Genomic DNA, 20398 nt, shown 5'->3' with positions numbered 1-20398 from the left:
GGGGGTGCCATACCCACCCCAAAGGATGAATTGACATTGGTCTCAGCTGCTCGTGGCGAGTTCATTCCCCTCTGGCAGATACTTGTTTTCTCAGCCTGGTTGGAAGCCAGAGTTGGGCATGGACCCCAGTTGGAGCCAAAAAGATGTGTGCCTTAAGCTTGCTTTGTTTTGGGGAAAGATTTCCCACCTTCATTAAAAACAGCAAGTCAGATTGGGTAAAGGAGAGAAGTGAGTTGGGAGAAATCGGAGGGGGAGACGAACCATGAGAGACTGTGTACTCTGAGAAACAAACTGAGGGTTTGGGAAGGGAGGGGTGGGAGATTGGGATAGCCTGGTGGTGGGTATTAAGGAGGGCACGTATTGCATGGAGGACTGGGTGTGGTGCATAAACAATGAATCTTGGAACACGGGGGAAAAAATTAAGTTAAAAAAAAAAAAAAACAGCCAGGGGCACCTGGGTGGCTCAGTGGGTTAAAGCCTCTGCCTTCGGCTCAGGTCATGATCCCCAAGTTCTGGGATCGAGTCCCACATAGGGCTATCTGCTCAGTAAGGAGCCTGCTTCCTTCTTCTCTCTCTCTCTCTCTCTCTCTGCCTTCTTCTCTGCCTACTTGTGATCACTGTCTGTCAAATAAATAAATAAAACCTTAAAAAAAAAAAAAAAAAAGACTCAAGTCGCTGCTCCTCAGGTTCCTGGCCCTCTAGCCCAAAGCACCCCCAAGCCCCAAATGAAGAGGTGATTACTGAAGGAAACTGCTAATTATCCCATGGACCGGGGTCCTCCTACTTCTTCTAGTCTCAGAAGCCCACCCTCCCTATCAGCTTCAGCAGGTGCAGAGTCCCTAGGCTAGACCCCGCCTTCCAAGATACGTGGCTCTCCCTGACCAATGGGCTGTGAGCTCAGTGTTGGAGGCCATTCCCCAGCATCTCTTGAGGGCCCTTCGGGTCACGTGACTGCATCCTGACCAATGAGACAGGAGAAGGACATTTGGCCTACATCCCATAGCATCCCTGCAGACCAAAGACAAACTAGGAGTAGGGGTTTGGGGCCCCACCGAGAGCTAGTGGTAGACAATCCCTGAACCGGAGGGGCCCGGATGGTCACAGGTGTGTCCCCTCCTCCTGGCCAGACCTTTCACTTCTCTGCACTGCAGTGGTGGCGCCCAGGAGCCTGATCCATGACGCGCTCTCCCACTCGGGATGCAGTGGGTGTGCAGCTCTCGCTCAGGGACCTGCCCTCATCTCACCTCTGTGGGGGGTCCCAGCTGGGGAGCTGGCCCCTCAGCGAGTGGAAGGACGGGGCGGCGGCCACGTTCAGCTTTCCCTGGTCACCGAGTGCTGCGGGCAGGTCCCTCTCCCTCCAGAGAAGTGTCAGGTCTCAGACTAAGGTGGGGGTGGGCGGCCCTCAAGGGCAGGGTTATGGGGCCCCCTCCATTCCCTCCCTCCCCGGCGGGCAGCCTGCAGGGGCCTGTCATGGCAAAGAGACACCTCAGAGCGAGGAGGAGGGCCCGTGCCTCTGCCCACTGATGTGTTAGAGGACGGGTGGTGATGACAGGGGAGGTGGCGGCGGTGGGGTGGGGTGCGGATGGGGCGGTGCGTTCAGGACGCTGGTGGTGATGACATTGGAAGTGATGATGGTGGTCATCATGATGGTGACACAGGTGGTATACATGGTGCTGTGGCTGTCAGTGTGGATGGGGAGAGAGTGTCAATGCAGGTGGTGGCCTGAGTAACAGAGGCAGAGAGGGGGGCCTCACTGGTGCAGGTGGTGCTGTGTGTACTGGTGGGGATGACGGGGATGGCATCTAACCCTCACTGTTTATCTCCTGGGAGCCACGGGCTCCACTTCGTGTGCCCCAAGGAATTGTCCCAATTTGATCCAATTTGATCCTCACAAGGGACCTCCCAATTTGGTCCCTCACAGGTGAGGGAGGCTGTGCCGTCAAACTCCTTTGGGCCATGAGGAAAGGGAGGCCCAGGGAGGGGACGTCCCTTGCCCAGGGTCCTGGGGCTGGGATGCACAGACACAGGATAGATACAGGTCATCTGGTCTCGAGACCACGCACTCACGCGGCTGCAGTGTCCTGCTCAGAGGGAAAGACCGGTCCAGAGCTGGGGTTCAGGAACCCAGTCCCAGTGTGTTTGGAGGCCCCAGGATAACCTGAGGTGGGGAAGGGAGACCTAACCTGTGAGCTGCAGAATCTGGTCATCAAAGTGGGTCACGGCCTCGTCATGCATGACTTGGCCCCCGATGACAAACTCCAGGCGTCTTGTGGCCAGGAGATGGCGGACCTTGGTGACAAGCAGAGAGAACAAAGCCAGGTTAGAACCCCAGAGTTGGGCTGGGTCTGTGGGGACATGACTCTGGTGTCCCATGGTGCCTTCCCCCACACCCACATGTGCATTCATTCTGCAAGAGCAGCAGGTCAGACCTGCCTCCCAACACCCACACCAGCACCTGGCCCATGGTTGCTACTTGATCTGTGTTACCTCCACCTGAAACTACCTGTAGCTCTGTCTCTACTTCTGTCTCTACCGCCATATCTACCTCTGTATCTACCTCCTTGTCTACCTTTTCCTCTGTCTCCATGTCTGTATCTATATCTGTTAAATTGTCACTGCTGGAATAACTTCAGATGTATCAAAAACTTGCAAAAATTGTGCAAACAGTTCCTGTGGATCCCTTCCCCTGTTTTGTTCGCTGTGAACTTTCTTTACCTATTTGCCATAGAGCTCCCATATCTCCTTATAACCTGGTACAGTTTTCTCTAAGCCATTCAGAAGTACCAGTTGGACATAGAATACCTGCTCCCTATTCCCTCACTGTGTGTTTTGTCAGGACAGAGTAATTATAGCCATAGTACAATTCTCAAAATTAGGACACTTACCATTAATGCAACACTGTAACTAATCCAGACTTCATCCAAATGTTTCCAGTTGTTCAATGAATGCCCTGTTACTGGTATGGGGCTCAGTCCAGAATGGGGCCCAGCCTCCCCTGTCATGTCTTGTCATTGTCCTGTATACCCAACACTTCTTCAACCCCTATGTCTTCTTGCTCGGCTTGATCACTGTGGGGATTACAGGCCAGGCATGTTGGAGAGTGTCCTCCTGCTTGTGTTGCCTCATGACTGGCTGGTATTTTTTATAAACCCTTTAAACTTTAAATTCAATTAATTAACATATTATGTATTATTAGTTTCAGAGGTAGAGGTCAATGATTCATCAATGTTATAAAACACCCAGTGCTCATTACATCACATGCCCTTCTTAATGCCCATCATCCCATTAACCCATTCCCCACACGTCCTCACCTGAGCAACCCTCACTCAGCTGGTTTCCTATGATTGAGAGTCTTTCATGGTTTGTCTTCTTCTCTGATTTTGTCTTGTTTTATTTTTTTCCTCTCTTCCCCATGATTCTCTGTTTTGTGTCTTAAATCCCACATATGAGTGAGATCATATGATAATTGTCTTTCTCTGACTGATTTATTTCTCTTAGTGTATTACCCTCTAGCTCCACCCACATCATTGCAAATGGCAAGATTTCATTTTTGATGGCTGAGTAGTATTCCATTGTGTGTGTGTGTGTGTGTGTGTGTGTGTGTGTATACACCACATCTTCTTTATCCATGCATCTATTGATGGACATCTAGGTTCTTTCCATAGTTTAACTGTTGTGGACATTGCTGCTATAAACATTGGGGTGCACATGCCCCTTTTGATCACTACATTTGTATCTTTAGGGTAAATTTCTAGTAGTGTCAGTTCTGGGTCATAAGGTAGCTCTATTTTCAACTTTTTGAGGAACCTCCATACTGTTTTCCAGAGTGGCTGCACCAGCTTGCATTCCCACCAACAGTGTAGGAGGGTTCCCCTCATCAACACTGTTCCCCTCATCAACATCTGTTGTTTCCTGTCTTATTAATTTTAGCCATTCTGACTGGTGTGAGGTGGTATCTCACTGTGGTTTTGATTTGTATTTCCTGATATCAAGTGATGTTAAGCACTTTTTCATGCGTATTGGCCATTTTTATGTCTCCTTTGGAGAAATATCTGTTCATGTCTTCTGCCCATTTCTTGATTGGATTATTTGTTCTTTGGTTTTGAGTATGATACGTTCAATATAGATTTTGAATACTAGCCTTTATCTGATATGTCATGCAAATATCATCTCTCATTCTCTCAGTTGTCTTTTGGTTTTGTTGACTGTATCCTTTGCTGTGCAAAAGCTTTTTGTCTTTAAAAAAAAAAAAAACTTTTGTCTTGACGATATACCAGTAGTTCATTTGTGCCTTTGCTTTCCTTGCCTTTGGAGACATGTCTCACAAGAAGTTGACATGGGTGAGGTTGCAGAAGTTGCTGCCTATGTTCTCCTCTTTTGATGGGTTTCTGTCTCACATTTAGAGCTTTCATCTATTTTGAGTCCATTTAGATGGACTCAAAAGTATGGCGTAAGGGAATGGTCCAGTTTCGTTCTTCTGCATATGGCTATCCAATTTTCCCAACACCATTTACTAAAGAGACTATCTTTTTCCCTTGGATGTTCTTTCCTGCTTTGTTAAAGTTTAGTTGACCATAGAATTGAGGGTTCATTTCTAGGCTCTCTATTTTGCTGCATTGATCTATGTGCCTGTTTTTGTGTCAGTACCATACTGTCTTGATGAGAGCTTAAAGTCTGGAATTATGATGCCACTAGCCTCATAGAATGAGTCCAAAAGTTTTCCTTCCATTTCTATTTTTTAAAACACCTTTAGAAGAACAGGTATTAATTGTTCTTTAAATGTTTGGTAGAATTCCCCCAGAAAGCCATTCAATCCTGGACTCTTGTTTATCGGGAGATTTTTGATGGCTGCTTCAATTTCCTTGCCAGTTATGGGTCTGTTCAAGTTTTCTGTTTCTTCCTGTTTCAGTTCTGGTAGTTCATATGTTTCTAGAAATGCATCCATTTCTTCCTGATTGCCTAATTTGTTGGTGTATAGTTGTTCATAATATGTTCTTAGAATTGTATTTCTTTGGTGTTGGTTGTGATCTCTCCTCTTTTGTTCATGATTTTATTTATTTGGGTCCTTTCTCTTTTCTTTTTGGTGCGTCTGGCCAGGGACTTATCAATCTTAATTCTTTCAGAGAATCATCTCCTAGTTTCCTTGATCTGTTCTACTGTCCTTTTGGCTTCTAGTTCATTGATTTCTGCTCTAATCTTTATTAATTCTCTCTTGCTGGGTTTGGGCTTTATTTGGTGTTCTTTCTCAAGCCCCTTTAGGTGTAAGGTTAGCTTCTCTATTTGACAACTTTCTTGTGCCTTGAGAAAGGTCTGTAGTGTTATATACTCCCCTCTTAGGACTGCCTTTGTTGCATCTCAAAGTTTTTGTTTTTGCTTTTGTTTCTAAATATTTTATTTATTTATTTGACAGAGACAGAGAAAGCAAGAGAGAGGATATACAATCAGAGATACTGGGAGAGGGAGAAGCAGGCTTCCCACAGAGGAGGGAGTCTGATGTGCGGCTCTGTCTCAGGACCCTGGGTTCATGACCTGAGTCAAAGGCAGATGCTTAATGTCTGAGCCTCCCAGGTGCTCTGCATCTCAAAGGTTTTGAACAGTTGTGTTTTCATTTTCATTTGTTTCCATGAATTTTTTAAAATTCTACTTTAATTTCTTGGTTGACCCATGCATTCTTTGCTAGGATGCTCTTTACCCTCCATGTTTTTTTAATTCTTTCCTTCTCCTCTCCATCTCCCCACGTCTTCCATGTTATTCCTTATGCTCCACAAATAAGCAAAACCATATGATAATTGACTCTCTCTTCTTGACTTATTTCACTCAGCATAATCTCTTCCAGTCCCATCCATGTTGATACAAAACTTGGGTATTCCTTCCAAATTTCCTCTTGAGAGTGAGTTCCTGTTTCAAAGCATTGTAGTCTGAACATTCACAGGGAATTATTCCATTCTTTTGGTACCAGTTGAGACCAGATTTGTGACCCTGTATGTGATCTATTCTAGAGATTGTTCCAGGTGAAGTTCAGAAGAATGTGTATTCTCTTGCTTTGGGATGGAAGTCTCAGAATGTATCTGTAAAGCTCCTCTGATCCAGTGGGTCATTCAAGGACCTTGTTTCCTTGTTAATCTTAGATGACCTGTCCATTGTAGTGAGGGAGGTGTTCAAGTTGCCTAAGATTACAGTATTATTATCTATGTGTTTCCTTAATTTTGTTTTTTTTTTGTTTTTTTTTTAATTTTATTATTTTTTTTATTTCCAGCATAACAGTATTCATTATTTTTGCACCACACCCCGTGCTCCATGCAATCCGTACCCTCTATAATACCCACCACCTGGTACCCCAACCTCCCACCCCCCGTCCCTTCAAAACCCTCAGATTGTTTTTCAGAGTCCATAGTCTCTCATGGTTCACCTCCCCTTCCAATTTCCCCCAACTCCCTTCTCCACTCTAAGTCCCCATGTCCTCCATGCTATTTGTTATGCTCCACAAATAAGTGAAACCATATGATAATTGACTCTCTCTGCTTGACTTATTTCACTCAGCATAATCTCTTCCAGTCCCGTCCATATTGCTACAAAAGTTGGGTATTCATCCTTTCTGATGGAGGCATAATACTCTATCCCCAGGGGTACAGGTCTGTGAATCACCAGGTTTACACACTTCACAGCACTCACCAAAGCACATACCCTCCCCAATGTCCATAATCTCACCCCCTTCTCCCAAACCCCCTCCCCCCAGCAACCCTCAGTTTGTTTTGTGAGATTAAAAGTCACTTATGGTTTGTCTCCCTCCCAATCCCATCTTGTTTCATTTATTCTTCTCCTACCCACTTAAGCACCCATGTTGCATCACCACTTCCTCATATCAGGGAGATCATATGATAGTTGTCTTTCTCTGCTTGACTTATTTCGCTAAGCATGATACGCTCTAGTTCCATCCATGTTGTCGCAAATGGCAAGATTTCATTTCTTTTGATGGCTGCATAGTATTCCATTGTGTATATATACCACATCTTCTTGATCCATTCATCTGTTGATGGACATCTAGGTTCTTTCCATAGTTTGGCTATTGTGGACATTGCTGCTATAAACATTCGGGTACATGTGCCCCTTTGGATCACTACGTTTGTATCTTTAGGGTAAATACCCAATAGTGCAATTGCTGGGTCATAGGGCAATTCTATTTTCAATATTTTGAGGAACCTCCATGCTGTTTTCCAGAGTGGCTGCACCAGCTTGCATTCCCACCAACAGTGTAGGAGGGTTCCCCTTTCTCCGCATCCTCGCCAGCATCTGTCATTTCCTGACTTGTTTATTTTAGCCATTCTGACTGGTGTGAGGTGATATCTCATTGTGGTTTTGATTTGTATTTCCCTGATGCTGAGTGATATGGAGCACTTTTTCATGTGTCTGTTGGCCATCTGGATGTCTTCTTTGCAGAAATGTCTGTTCATGTCCTCTGCCCATTTCTTGATTGGATTATTTGTTCTTTGGGTGTTGAGTTTGCTAAGTTCTTTATAGATTCTGGACACTAGTCCTTTATCTGATATGTCATTTGCAAATATCTTCTCCCATTCTGTCAGTTGTCTTTTGATTTTGTTAACTGTTTCCTTTGCTGTGCAAAAGCTTTTGATCTTGATGAAATCCCAATAGTTCATTTTTGCCCTTGCTTCCCTTGCCTTTTGCGTTGTTCCTAGGAAGATGTTGCTGTGGTTGAGGTCAAAGAGATTGCTGCCTGTGTTCTCCTCAAGGATTTTGATGGATTCCTTTCGCACATTGAGGTCCTTCATCCATTTTGAGTCTATTTTTGTGTGTGGTGTAAGGAAATGGTCCAATTTCATTTTTCTGCATGTGGCTGTCCAATTTTCCCAGCACCATTTATTGAAGAGGCTGTCTTTTTGCCATTGGACATTCTTTCCTGCTTTGTCGAAGATTAGTTGACCATAGAGTTGAGGGTCTATTTCTGGGCTCTCTATTCTGTTCCATTGATCTATGTGTCTGTTTTTGTGCCAGTACCATGCTGTCTTGATGACGACAGCTTTGTAATAGAGCTTGAAGTCCGGAATTGTGATGCCACCAACGTTGGCTTTCTTTTTCAATATCCCTTTGGCTATTCGAGGTCTTTTCTGGTTCCATATAAATTTTAGCATTATTTGTTCCATTTCTTTGAAAAAGATGGATGGTACTTTGATAGGAATTGCATTAAATGTGTAGATTGCTTTAGGTAGTATAGACATTTTCACAATATTTATTCTTCCAATCCAGGAGCATGGAACATTTTTCCATTTCTTTGTGTCTTCCTCAATTTCTTTCATGAGTACTTTATAGTTTTCTGAGTATAGATTCTGTGTCTCTTTGGTTAGGTTTATTCCTAGGTATCTTATGGTTTTGGGTGCAATTGTAAATGGGATTGACTCCTTAATTTCTCTTTCTTCTGTCTTGCTGTTGGTGTAGAGAAATGCAACTGATTTCTGTGCATTGATTTTATATCCTGACACTTTACTGAATTCCTGTATAAGTTCTAGCAGTTTTGGAGTGGAGTCTTTTGGGTTGTCCACATATAGTATCATATCATCTGCGAAGAGTGATAATTTGACTTCTTCTTTGCCGATTTGGATGCCTTTAATTTCCTTTTGTTGTCTGATTGCTGAGGCTAGGACCTCTAGTACTATGTTGAATAGCAGTGGTGATAATGGACATCCCTGCCGTGTTCCTGACCTTAGCGGAAAAGCTTTCAGTTTTTCTCCATTGAGAATGATATTTGCGGTGGGTTTTTCATAGATGGCTTTGATGATATTGAGGTATGTGCCCTCTATCCCTACACTTTGAAGAGTTTTGATCAGGAAGGGATGCTGTACTTTGTCAAATGCTTTTTCAGCATCTATTGAGAGTATCATATGGTTCTTGTTCTTTCTTTTATTGATGTGTTGTATCACATTGACTGATTTGTGGATGTTGAACCAACCTTGCAGCCCTGGAATAAATCCCACTTGGTCGTGGTGAATAATCTTTTTAATGTACTGTTGAATCCTATTGGCTAGTATTTTGTTGAGTATTTTCGCATCTGTGTTCATCAAGGATATCGGTCTATAGCTCTCTTTTTTGGTGGGATCCTTGTCTGGTTTTAGGATCAAGGTGATGCTGGCCTCATAAAATGAGTTTGGAAGTTTTCCTTCCATTTCTATTTTTTGGAACAGTTTCAGGAGAATAGGAATTAGTTCTTCTTTAAATGTTTGGTAGAATTCCCCCGGGAAGCCGTCTGGCCCTGGGCTTTTGTTTGTTTGGAGATTTTTAATGACTGTTTCAATCTCCTTACTGGTTATGGGTCTGTTCAGGCTTTCTATTTCTTCCTGGTTCAGTTGTGGTAGTTTATATGTTTCTAGGAATGCATCCATTTCTTCCAGATTGTCAAATTTATTGGCGTAGAGTTGCTCATAGTATGTTCTTATAATAGTTTGTATTTCTTTGGTGTTAGTTGTGATCTCTCCTCTTTCATTCATGATTTTATTTATTTGGGTCCTTTCTCTTTTCTTTTTGATAAGTCGGGCCAGGGGTTTATCAATTTTATTAATTCTTTCAAAGAACCAGCTCCTAGTTTCGTTGATTTGTTCTATTGTTTTTTTGGTTTCTATTTCATTGATTTCTGCTCTGATCTTTATGATTTCTCTTCTCCTGCTGGGCTTAGGGTTTCTTTCTTGTTCTTTCTCCAGCTCCTTTAGGTGCAGGGTTAGGTTGTGTACCTGAGACCTTTCTTGTTTCTTGAGAAAGGCTTGTACCGCTATATATTTTCCTCTCAGGACTGCCTTTGTTGTGTCCCACAGATTTTGAACCGTTGCATTTTCATTATCATTTGTTTCCATGATTTTTTTCAATTCTTCTTTAATTTCCCGGTTGACCCATTCATTCTTTAGAAGGATGCTGTTTAGTCTCCATGTATTTGGGTTCTTTCCAAACTTCCTTTTGTGGTTGAGTTCTAGCTTTAGAGCATTGTGGTCTGAAAATATGCAGGGAATGATCCCAATCTTTTGATACCGGTTGAGTCCTGATTTAGGACCGAGGATGTGATCTATTCTGGAGAATGTTCCATGTGCACTAGAGAAGAATGTGTATTCTGTTGCTTTGGGATGAAATATTCTGAATATATCTGTGATGTCCATCTGGTCCAGTGTGTCGTTTAAGGCCTTTATTTCCTTGCTGATCTTTTGCTTGGATGATCTGTCCATTTCAGTGAGGGGAGTGTTAAAGTCCCCTACTATTATTGTATTATTGTTGATGTGTTTCTTTGATTTTGTTATTAATTGGTTTATATAGTTGGCTGCTCCCACGTTGGGGGTATAGATATTTAAAATTGTTAAATCTTCTTGTTGGACAGACCCTTTGAGTATGATATAGTGTCCTTCCTCATCTCTTATTATAGTCTTTGGCTTAAAATCTAATTGATCTGATATAAGGATTGCCACTCCTGCTTTCTTCTGATGTCCATTAGCATGGTAAATTCTTTTCCACCCCCTCACTTTAAATCTGGAGGTGTCTTCGGGCTTAAAATGAGTTTCTTGGAGGCAACATATAGATGGGTTTTGTTTTTTTATCCATTCTGATACCCTGTGTCTTTTGACAGGGGCATTTAGCCCATTAACATTCAGGGTAACTATTGAGAGATATGAATTTAGTGCCATTGTATTGCCTGTAAGTTGACTGTTACTGTATATGGTCTCTGTTCCTTTCTGATCTACCACTTGTAGGCTCTCTCTTTGCTTAGAGGACCCCTTTCAATATTTCCTGTAGAGCTGGTTTGGTATTTGCAAATTCTTTCAGTTTTTGTTTGTCCTGGAAGCTTTTAATCTCTCCTTCTATTTTCAATGATAGCCTAGCTGGATATAGTATTCTTGGCTGCATGTTTTTCTCGTTTAGTGCTCTGAAAATATCATGCCAGCTCTTTCTGGCCTGCCAGGTCTCTGTGGATAAGTCAGCTGCCAATCTAATATTTTTACCATTGTATGTTACAGACTTCTTTTCCCGGGCTGCTTTCAGGATTTTCTCTTTGTCACTGAGACTTGTAAATTTTACTATTAGGTGACGGGGTGTGGGCCTATTCCTATTGATTTTGAGGGGCGTTCTCTGAACCTCCTGAATTTTGATGCTCGTTCCCTTTGCCATATTGGGGAAATTCTCCCCAATAATTCTCTCCAGTATACCTTCTGCTCCCCTCTCTCTTTCTTCTTCTTCTGGAATCCCAATTATTCTAATGTTGTTTTGTCTTATGGTGTCACTTATCTCTCGAATTCTCCCCTCGTGGTCCAGTAGCTGTTTGTCCCTCTTTTGCTCAGCTTCTTTATTCTCTGTCATTTGGTCTTCTATATCACTAATTCTTTCTTCTGCCTCATTTATCCTTGCAGTGAGAGCCTCCATTTTTGATTGCACTTCATTAATAGCTTTTTTAATTTCAACTTGGTTAGATTTTAGTTCTTTTATTTCTCCAGAAAGGGCTTTTATATCTCTCGAGAGGGTTTCTCTAATATCTTCCATGCCTTTTTCGAGCCTGGCTAGAACCTTGAGAATTGTCATTCTGAACTCTAGATCTGACATATTACCAATGTCTGTATTGATTAGGTCCCTAGCCTTCGGTACTGCCTCTTGTTCTTTTTTTTGTGTTGAATTTTTCCGTCTTGTCATTTTGTCCAGATAAGAGTATATGAAGGGGCAAGTAAAATACTAAAAGGGTGGCAACAACCCCAGGAAAAAATGCTTTAACCAAATTAGAAGAGATCCAAAATCGTGAGGGGGGAGAAAGGGGATAAAAAGAGGTTCAAAAAGGAAGAAAGAAAAAAAAAGAAAAAAGAAAAGAAAAGAATAAAAAAAAAAAGGAAAACACCTAAGAAAAATGTAAAAAAGAAAAAATATATATATTAGATAAACTAGTAAAAAATCGTTAAAAAAGAAAAAGGTAACAGTTAAAAAAAAAAAAAATTTTACCCGAAGGCGAGAAAAAAAAAAAAACAAAAAATGAAAAAGAAAAAAATTAAATTAACTGCAAGACTAAAAAAAAATCACAGGGAAAAAGCCATGAGTTCCGTGCTTGGCTTTCTCCTCCTCTGGAATTCTGCTGCTCTCCTTGGTATTGAAACCGCACTCCTTGGTAGGTGAACTTGGTCTCGGCTGGATTTCTTGTTGATCTTCTGGGGGAGGGGCCTGTTGTAGTGATTCTCAAGTGTCTTTGCCCCAGGCGGAATTACACCGCCCTTACCCGGGGCCGGGGTAAGTAATCCGCTCGGGTTTGCTTTCAGGAGCTTTTGTTCCCTGAGCGCTTTCCGTAGAGTTCCGGAGGACGGGAATACAAATGGCGGCCTCCTGGTCTCCGGCCCGGAGGAGCCAAGAGCCCAGGGCCGCACTCCTCAGTGCGCCCTCAGAAAACAGCGCCCAGTTACTCCCGTCTGCCTGACCTCCGGCCGCGCTCCGAGCTCTCCGAGCCTGGACCAGTTCAAGGTAACACCGAGCTGTGAGCTTACTGTCGGCTCTGTCTCTGTAGCCGGCTTTCCCGTTCCAATACCCGCAAGGTCTGCGACACTCAGACACCCCTGATCCTTCTGTGACCCTGCGGGACCTGAGGCCACGCTGAACCCGCGTGGGCTTCGCCCCGGTTTAGCCTCTGGAGCGATGTCCCTCAGCGGAACAGACTTTTAAAAGTCCTGATTTTGTGCGCCGTTGCTCCGCCGCTTGCCGGGAGCCGGCCCCTCCCCCCGGGGTCTATCTTCCCATCGCTTTGGATTCACTTCTCTGCCGGTCCTACCTTTCAGAAAGTGGTTGTTTTTCTGTTTCCAGAATTGCTGTTCCTCTTCTCTTCGATCTGCCGATGGATTTTCAGGTGTTTGCAATCTTTAGATAAGCTATCTAGCTGATCTCCGGCTAGCTGAAGCAGTCTCAGCCTGCTACTTCTCCGCCATCTTGACTCCTCCCCCTCCTTAATTTTGTTTTAATTGGTTTATATAATTAGCAGCTCCCATGTTTGGGGCATAAATATTTACAATGGTTAGATCTTGTTAGACAGACACTTTAATTAAAATATAGTGTCCTTCCTCATCTCTTATTTCAGTCTTTGGTTTAATATATAATTTGTTGGATATAAGGATTGCCACCCCAGCTTTCTTTTGATGTCCGTTAGCATAATAAATGGCTTTCCACCCTCTCACTTTCAATCTGGAGACGACTTATAGTCTAAAATGAGTCTCTTGCACACAGTATATCAATGGGTCTTGCTTTTTTGGCTGATAAGTATTTTTTAAATAAATGAAAGAATGGAGGGATGGGCAGTAAGGAGAGACAGTTAGTGGTGGTGAGTCCAGTGCATTCTTTGGATACTGTAGTTCCCATTTGCTTTCAGGACTATCAGGGTCCTGATATGATTATGATTACTGAATCATTGAATTATTGAATTGTTGAATCATTGAATTATTGAATATTATATTATGAATATATGATTATTCACTCCAAGATGATTGAATGGGCTCCTGCTGCATACTGTTTTACATGAGCACCTACCACATCCCAGGCACTTTCCAGACACTGGGGGTTCATAGGAGCAAGTAGAGAAAAGTCCCTGCTTCCAGGGAGCCATGCCATGAGTGGTCTGCCCAGGATTCTGCTGGGTCACATCCCTCCTCAAGGATGAGGAGAGACATTTGGGTCTGGGGTGTCTCCATAGAGGGTAGCCCACCCCTGGACACCTTGAGAGACCCACTTCACTCAGACCTGCCGGGCTCAGTGTCCCACCCATCCAGTATCAGCTCTGTTTCCATGGGCCATTCACCTACCCTCTTTGAACCAGGATCATCTGTGCAGCATGGAGTAACTATCCATACACCCTGTTGGGAGGACGTAGTGATATGGACCGTGAAAAGTAGAAGCCAGCTCCTGGCACTTGGCCAGCGCCCACACCATGCAAGGTTCCTTCTTATGACTCCACAAGGTGCAGGTTCAAGACACCCCTCAAGTGGGATCCAGTGAAGTCTTCCCTTCACCTTCTCAGCTTTGCTACTTGGACAAGTCTCTCACCTTTCTGTCAGTGACCATTCTAGAGGAAGGTGAATGTCAGGGAGGGGACCAGGTCCACAGTGTCCTCCCAGGTTCACACATCCTGCATTCATCAGAACCCAGCAGACCTGAGGAGGGGGAGGTCACTCCCATTCACACAGGCAGGACCTACAGCTCACAGAATGCACCTCTGCCTGAGGCTGGAATGAATCCTAGGTTGGCCCACCGCTTGGAGACTGGCTTCCCAGGGCCTCTCTAACCCTGCACCCCATGATGCCTTCTGTGACCCACTTTATTTTTTTTAAGCTCTTTATGATGAAATTTATTATTTTTTTTATTATTTCCAGCATAACAGTATTCATTATTTTTGCACCACACCCCGTGCTCCATGCAATCCGTGCCCTCTATAATACCCACCACCTGGTACCCCAACCTCCCACCCCCCGTCCCTTCAAAACCCTCAGATTGTTTTTCAGAGTCCATAGTCTCTCATGGTTCACCTCCCCTTCCAATTTCCCCCAACTCCCTTCTCCACTCTAAGTCCCCATGTCCTCCATGCTATTTGTTATGCTCCACAAATAAGTGAAACCATATGATAATTGACTCTCTCTGCTTGACTTATTTCACTCAGCATAATCTCTTCCAGTCCCGTCCATGTTGCTACAAAAGTTGGGTATTCATCCTTTCTGATGGAGGCATAATACTCTATCCCCAGGGGTACTTTAAATGAAGGCACTGGGGCACCCTGGGCAGGGTGGCCAGCTGCAAGTCACAGGGCCATGCAGATGGTAGATGAAATGGGAGGTGGGGTCCAAAGAGACCCCATTCCACACAAGATGAGTGCAGGGCTGACTTGTTAGAGCGCCATTTCACACCAACAGCCACAAAAGCAGATAAAACCAAACCCATCCTTTGGGCTGGGCTGAGCACAAACCAGAGCTGAACAAGTCATGTGTGCACCTGGCCTGGGAGCTTCAGACCACAGAGCCCCGGACACAGGGCTTCCCTGCCTGGGCATCCCTCCCTCCCAGAAGCCCCTGCAGACAGCAATACCTGGTGTTTCTGCCTTTCCGAGGCGATGCCATCCCACCACAGCCGGAAGTACTCCTGCTCCACGGCGATAAAGCAGCGATGCTCCTGGAGCATGAGCTCCTGCACCACGGAGGTATACACGTTGGATGCATAGGCCTGTAGGCTTTCCTGTGGAGGGGGCACCCCATCACACCAGTCCCTATGGATGATCCCAGAGGCTTGTCCCCAAGGATCCAGGACTACAATCCCCATGACACAGGGTCCCTGGACCCTACAACTCCCTTTGGGCATCTGCCCTGGGCTCTTCTTCTCTTCCTCCTTTGCCACTCCAACAGAGACCCACGGGGACTGCTCTGTGCTGGACACACAGTGCCAGCTGGCCCTGAGACAGTGGTATGACTTTCCCGCCTCTGATGAGATCCTGCTGTTCTAGGGAGAGAGGTGATGTTCCAGACCATGACACAGGATGTGCCCAGGGGACAGAGACAGCTTCCCCAAGGGGCAGAGTAGCTGGGCCTGAGGGTGCAGTAGGGAGGCATCCCAGTGAAGTCATAGGGTGACAGGGAGGAGGTCCAGGGACCCCATGGGGCCTGCCTGGGCTGAGATGAGAGGCACTGATGTTGAGAACTGAGACGGAGAGGAGCCACTCCTGGCCCCACGAGTGGTCATGGACATCTCCTGACCTGCCTCCCCCAGGCTAGAGGCTCCTCGGGATTAGCCATAGCTGCTTCCTATATGTGTCTCCAGGCTGGCACAAGGTGGTGCCCAGAGGGGCTCCTTAATGAAATGTAAAGATCCCTGGCAGGGAGGCCTCAGAAAGAGGGGTCATTCCTGGGTTCCCTCAGGCAAAACCCCAACGCTTTCCGGGCTTCAGTTTTCTCTTCTGTAACTAAGGGCACCAAGCATGCTTCCCCACCATTCAGCAATCTCCACAGGCAGCGGAGTGTCCCCCCAGAGGCTGTCCGGTGTGTCCCAGAACTGGACTCCACACGCCTCCCCCAGCATCAGATTCTCTTGCTGAGTCTCTCTCCAGCTGCCCCTCAAAAATGTCCTCAGAAAAGTTACTATATCCTTAATCCCAGAGAGTGTTTGTTCTCTTCTGGGTTTTCTTCCTGTTCCCACAAAAGAGCTAGAGGCAGTCTTGGTGACAATATGCAGTCGCCTGACCCAGGATCCTGAGCAAATCTCATTCTCTTCCTGATCCTTTTCCTGCATTCGTTCCTTCTTGCATGCATTCATTCCTGTACTACTTCATACCTGCATTCATTCATTCATTCCTTTGTTCCTGCATTCATTCATTCGTTTGTTCATTCCCCCATTCATTCACTCACTCAGCAATAGCTGGTGCACCTCTTCTGTCTGTCAGGGTGGTGAGAACATGCCAGGAAATATAACGTAAGAAGCCCTTGGCCTGTGAAGCTAGCCTTCTGGTGGGGACAAGGGACCAACACCAAGCCCCCTACCAAATGTGCATGGAAAGGAGGAGGGGAAGGGAATAGGGGCACACACAGGGATGCCAGGAAGGCCCCACCAGAAAATGCTTTTTGTGGAGCCACACACAGGATGGGGGGGACAAGCCGACTTGTTGGAGGAAGGTCTTCTGGGAAGAGGGAACAGCTCATACGAAGGGTCGGAGACCTGTACCATCCTACAGAAGGGGGACATGGGGCTCAGAACGGGAACAGAGCCCACCCGTGGTGGCCCAGTCATGGACTGCGACCATGGCCTGAGTCAAGCCCATGTATCTTCACCTGACTATCCCTTGCACAGATGGGGAAACTGAGGCCATAGACGGAGCCAAGCAGCCCAAGTGAGCCTCCCTGGTCTCCAGCAGAGTCAGGTCATAACCTAGGTTGCTGCCTTGAGGTTGTCAGCCAACACCAGGCTTCAAATCCACCCTGGGATCTGGCAGGGAAAAGGAAGTTGATCTCCAGGGGTTCTGGGGGATGGTGAATGGGCACCTACCTGCACAGTGTAGATCCAGCCCACATCCATGTGACTGTGGGGAACCATGAAGACCCTGATGGGCTCCATGGGCTGGGCCACCAGGAACCGCAGTACCACCAGCTGTGTGAGAATGGGAAGCCAGCCAGGCAGCCCCATCCCAGTGGCTGGTGGGCAAGGGCTACTGCTGGCCATCACTTGCTGTCCACTGGTGACTGGCCCCCTAGCAGAGAACAGTGCTCCCGACACATGGGGAGGCGGGGACAGGAGCAGGAGGAGTGGCACTCACAGCAGTGTTGTCATCTGAGCCAGAAGAGGGGGTGGCCCTTGGACATCACTATTTGGTGCTCCACCCCCATCACCAGTGTCTGGGCACTGATGTCAATTTTTTTAATTGTTTTATTTAAATTCAATTATTTAACCAATAACGTGTTCACCCAGTGGTCATCACATCATGTGCCCACCTTGATGCCCATCACCCAGTTACCCCATCTCTCCACTCACATCCCCTCCAGCAACCCGCAGTTTGTTCCTAGAGTTTTTGCTAGAGTCTTTTCAGTTGTCTTCCTCTCAGATTTCGTTTTCTTTTATTTTTCCAACCCTTCCCCTATGATCCTGTTTTTTTTTTTTTCTTAAATTCCACATATCAGTGAAATCCCATAGTAATTGTCATTCTCAGATTGGTTTATTTAGCTTAGGATAAACCAGTGCTGTCCACTTCTCAGCAGACTCCCAAGTACCATGTGCCCCAGGGCGGTGGTCACAGTGTGCTCTCCCCCAGAGACTTGTCTGGAGGAAGCCAGCAGCCACATCGTGGGTCACCGCAGCCTTCTGTGCAAGGGAAACACAGGGAGGAGCTCTGTCCTGCCCACAGCCAGCACCGGCTCAGAAGCCCCAAGAGCCAGCCACAAGCTAGCCATTCCTCTGGCCCAGCCCCAGCTTCAGGAGTCCGTGCTGAGTCCTCACTGTAACCTCAGGAAGGACAGGGAGCGAGAAACATCCTGCTAATCACTCCTGAATGCTTCACCCCAGAAACTCGGGTGCTAATGGGTATTTGAGGCTGCTTGAAGTCCCTCATCCTCAAAACAGTGCCAATCCTCTATCCCAGCGTCCAGTGACCAGGAGCCACCTTGGGGAAGGGATGGAGGAATCCTTTCCATGGGGTCCTGCTGGGCCCTTGCAGCCTCCTTCCTCCCAGGGACGAGCTCTCCTTCCATCAGAGGGTTTTGAGTTTGGAACCTGGGCAAGGAATCCAGATGTGTCATTGGTGTGACTACCCTCAGCTTCTGGACTCAGCGATCCTCATGGCCCCAGAGAGGTCATGCAGACGGTGTGTGGTTCACCTGTCCATCTATTTTCCCACATGAGTGCTGTGTACTATCACCTCCATGGCTTACAGTGGTCCCATGCCATGCCGACCTCCACGTGTTCCCATGATCAACCTAACTTTGCTTCTGACGGCTCCGTGCCGTCACCTGGCCTCTTAATTCTGTGTCCGGTGATCCCCCCATACCCCGAGCTAGCAGCCCACCTAGGTCTGCCATGGTCTCAATCATCAAGGAGGCCTGGAGGGAGCTGCCCATCTCTGAGCTCTCAGTGATGCTGGTGCTTGAGAAATGGGGCCTCCGGAGAGCACTGTCCCCTGGAGGGATCTCACCTATAAACACTATCATCCCGAACGCCCATGTCCACCTGTCTGAATCTCTGATCCCTCTTCTTCCCTCTGTCTGGGCATCTCCTCTCCTCCCTGAGTGGTCTTCACCCTCTCCACCCTCCTGAGCCGCTTGTGTGAGCCACAGCCCCTGCATGATGGTCCTCACGGCGGCGGCATCGTCTCCTGGAACAGCCAACACAAGATCCCTCAGCCTGGACTCCAACACCGATGTTGCCTTCAGGCTCTGGAGGCTGGAAGCTGCCAGGGCTGGGGACAAGGTTAGGATGGCCTGTGTGACCCTGTCAGAGCCCCGGCTCTCCTTGACTCGGCGGCTGGCATTGGCTGCCCAGAGAGGCTGCCAAGGAGGAATGGAACTTCCTGGCAACAGACTTGGGTGGGCCCAGCCGCAGGAAGCTATTTCAGTTTCTGGATTCTTTGGCTTCAGTCACTAATAGCACATTGTTGTCAGGAACAAGCCAGTGACAGACATGTTTTCCCCGCTCCAGTGAGATGCCCCCAGACACTGCACATTTGAGTCAAAGTTCTGGAAAAAGAATGCAGGGTGCCGGCAGCTCCATGGTGGCAAAGGGAATATGTCTCCAGTGTCACACCTGGGTTCTCTGGCCTGTGACTCCTGATCCAGCCACCGCTGCACACGAAGGTGCCTGGGACTTGTTCTGGGCAATTAGAAAAAGGAACATCCTGAACGTTCTTTGTGGGGGTTGCAGACGGGCACCCTGGACCATGGCCCAGTGAATCTTGTGAACTCAGTGTTGTCTGTCCTCTGGAGCAGCTGGGACAGGCCTGGAGGCTTAGATTGTTTCATGGTCAATGTGCCTGGGAGCTGCCCCCAGTGCCAATGACCTCCCTGGCCGGCAGCCTGGACCATGGAATCCTGCCTCCAATCTTCCATAGCTCCCAGTGTCTCCCCACCAGACCCTGATCCCCTGCCCAAGTCCTAGAGCCTTTCAGAAGTGGCCCCACCCTGCCTTTCTGGCCTCACTTCCCAATCCCTACAAATGCATCCTTCCCTTAGCTGTTGCCAGCCCCCGCTGTCCCCATCCTCATGACCCTTGTCCTCTGCTGTGTCCTGGTTGCCATGGCTCCTCCAGCTGCAGTGAGCTGGCTTCCTCCCTCCACTGGTGCTGTATGGCCAGATCCTCCCTGCACTTCAAGCCCTTTCCTGCCTCAGGCCCTTTGTACGTGCCCTTTCATTGGTGAAGAAGCAGCTCCCTCCACTTTCCAGCTGGCTGGAAATTGTCTCACAGACACCTTCCATGGCCTCCCACGCCTCCTCCATAGATACGGTCTGTTTATGAGTCCACGTCCATGTGTGTGCAGTTAATATGGTCCTCACCGACAGCTCGCCCCACTAGGAGGCTCAGTAGGTCCCCTGCAGGACCCAGAACCTGGAATAAGGAAGAGCTCTCTCTTCTTGAAGAGCATGTGACGTTAGTTGTGTGGATGGACCCCCATCCCCTCTTCCCTGCAGGACCCGGCTGCTCTCCATGGTAGTGTATAAAGTTCATCCCAGCTGCTCCTCCTGACCACCCGTGTCACCTCATGTCAGCAACACCACCCTGGAGCAGGGCAGACACACAACTCCCGACAGCTGGCATGCAGCCTCAGGCTTCTGACTCGTAAAATGGGGATGCTTAGGGGTGTTGTATTAAGTCACGTGGAATGTAAAGTAACCGTCTGTGTCTGACCCAATGTGAGCACCAGCTTACCAACAGCAGGTGC

The 20398-nt window shown here is 46.9% G+C and overlaps 1 protein-coding gene across 1 annotated transcript in view; it reads right to left on the bottom strand.

Moving 5' to 3' along the window:
- The window catches only part of LOC116584854 (epididymis-specific alpha-mannosidase-like), a 38985-nt gene extending 21825 nt beyond the window's left edge, over positions 1 to 17160 (bottom strand). The window contains exons 1-3 of the mRNA XM_032333776.1: positions 17023 to 17160; positions 15079 to 15225; positions 2184 to 2289 (exon numbers count right to left, since the gene is read on the bottom strand). Coding sequence (XP_032189667.1) covers positions 2184 to 2289; positions 15079 to 15225; positions 17023 to 17160 — 391 coding nt within the window. The remainder of the gene's footprint in view (positions 1 to 2183; positions 2290 to 15078; positions 15226 to 17022) is intronic.
- Between the last annotated feature and the right edge of the window lie 3238 nt (positions 17161 to 20398).

Source organism: Mustela erminea, chromosome 2 (genome assembly GCF_009829155.1).
Source record: "Mustela erminea isolate mMusErm1 chromosome 2, mMusErm1.Pri, whole genome shotgun sequence".
NCBI classification, from domain to species: domain Eukaryota; kingdom Metazoa; phylum Chordata; class Mammalia; order Carnivora; family Mustelidae; genus Mustela; species Mustela erminea.
This window is presented reverse-complemented; position numbering and strand designations above follow the sequence as displayed.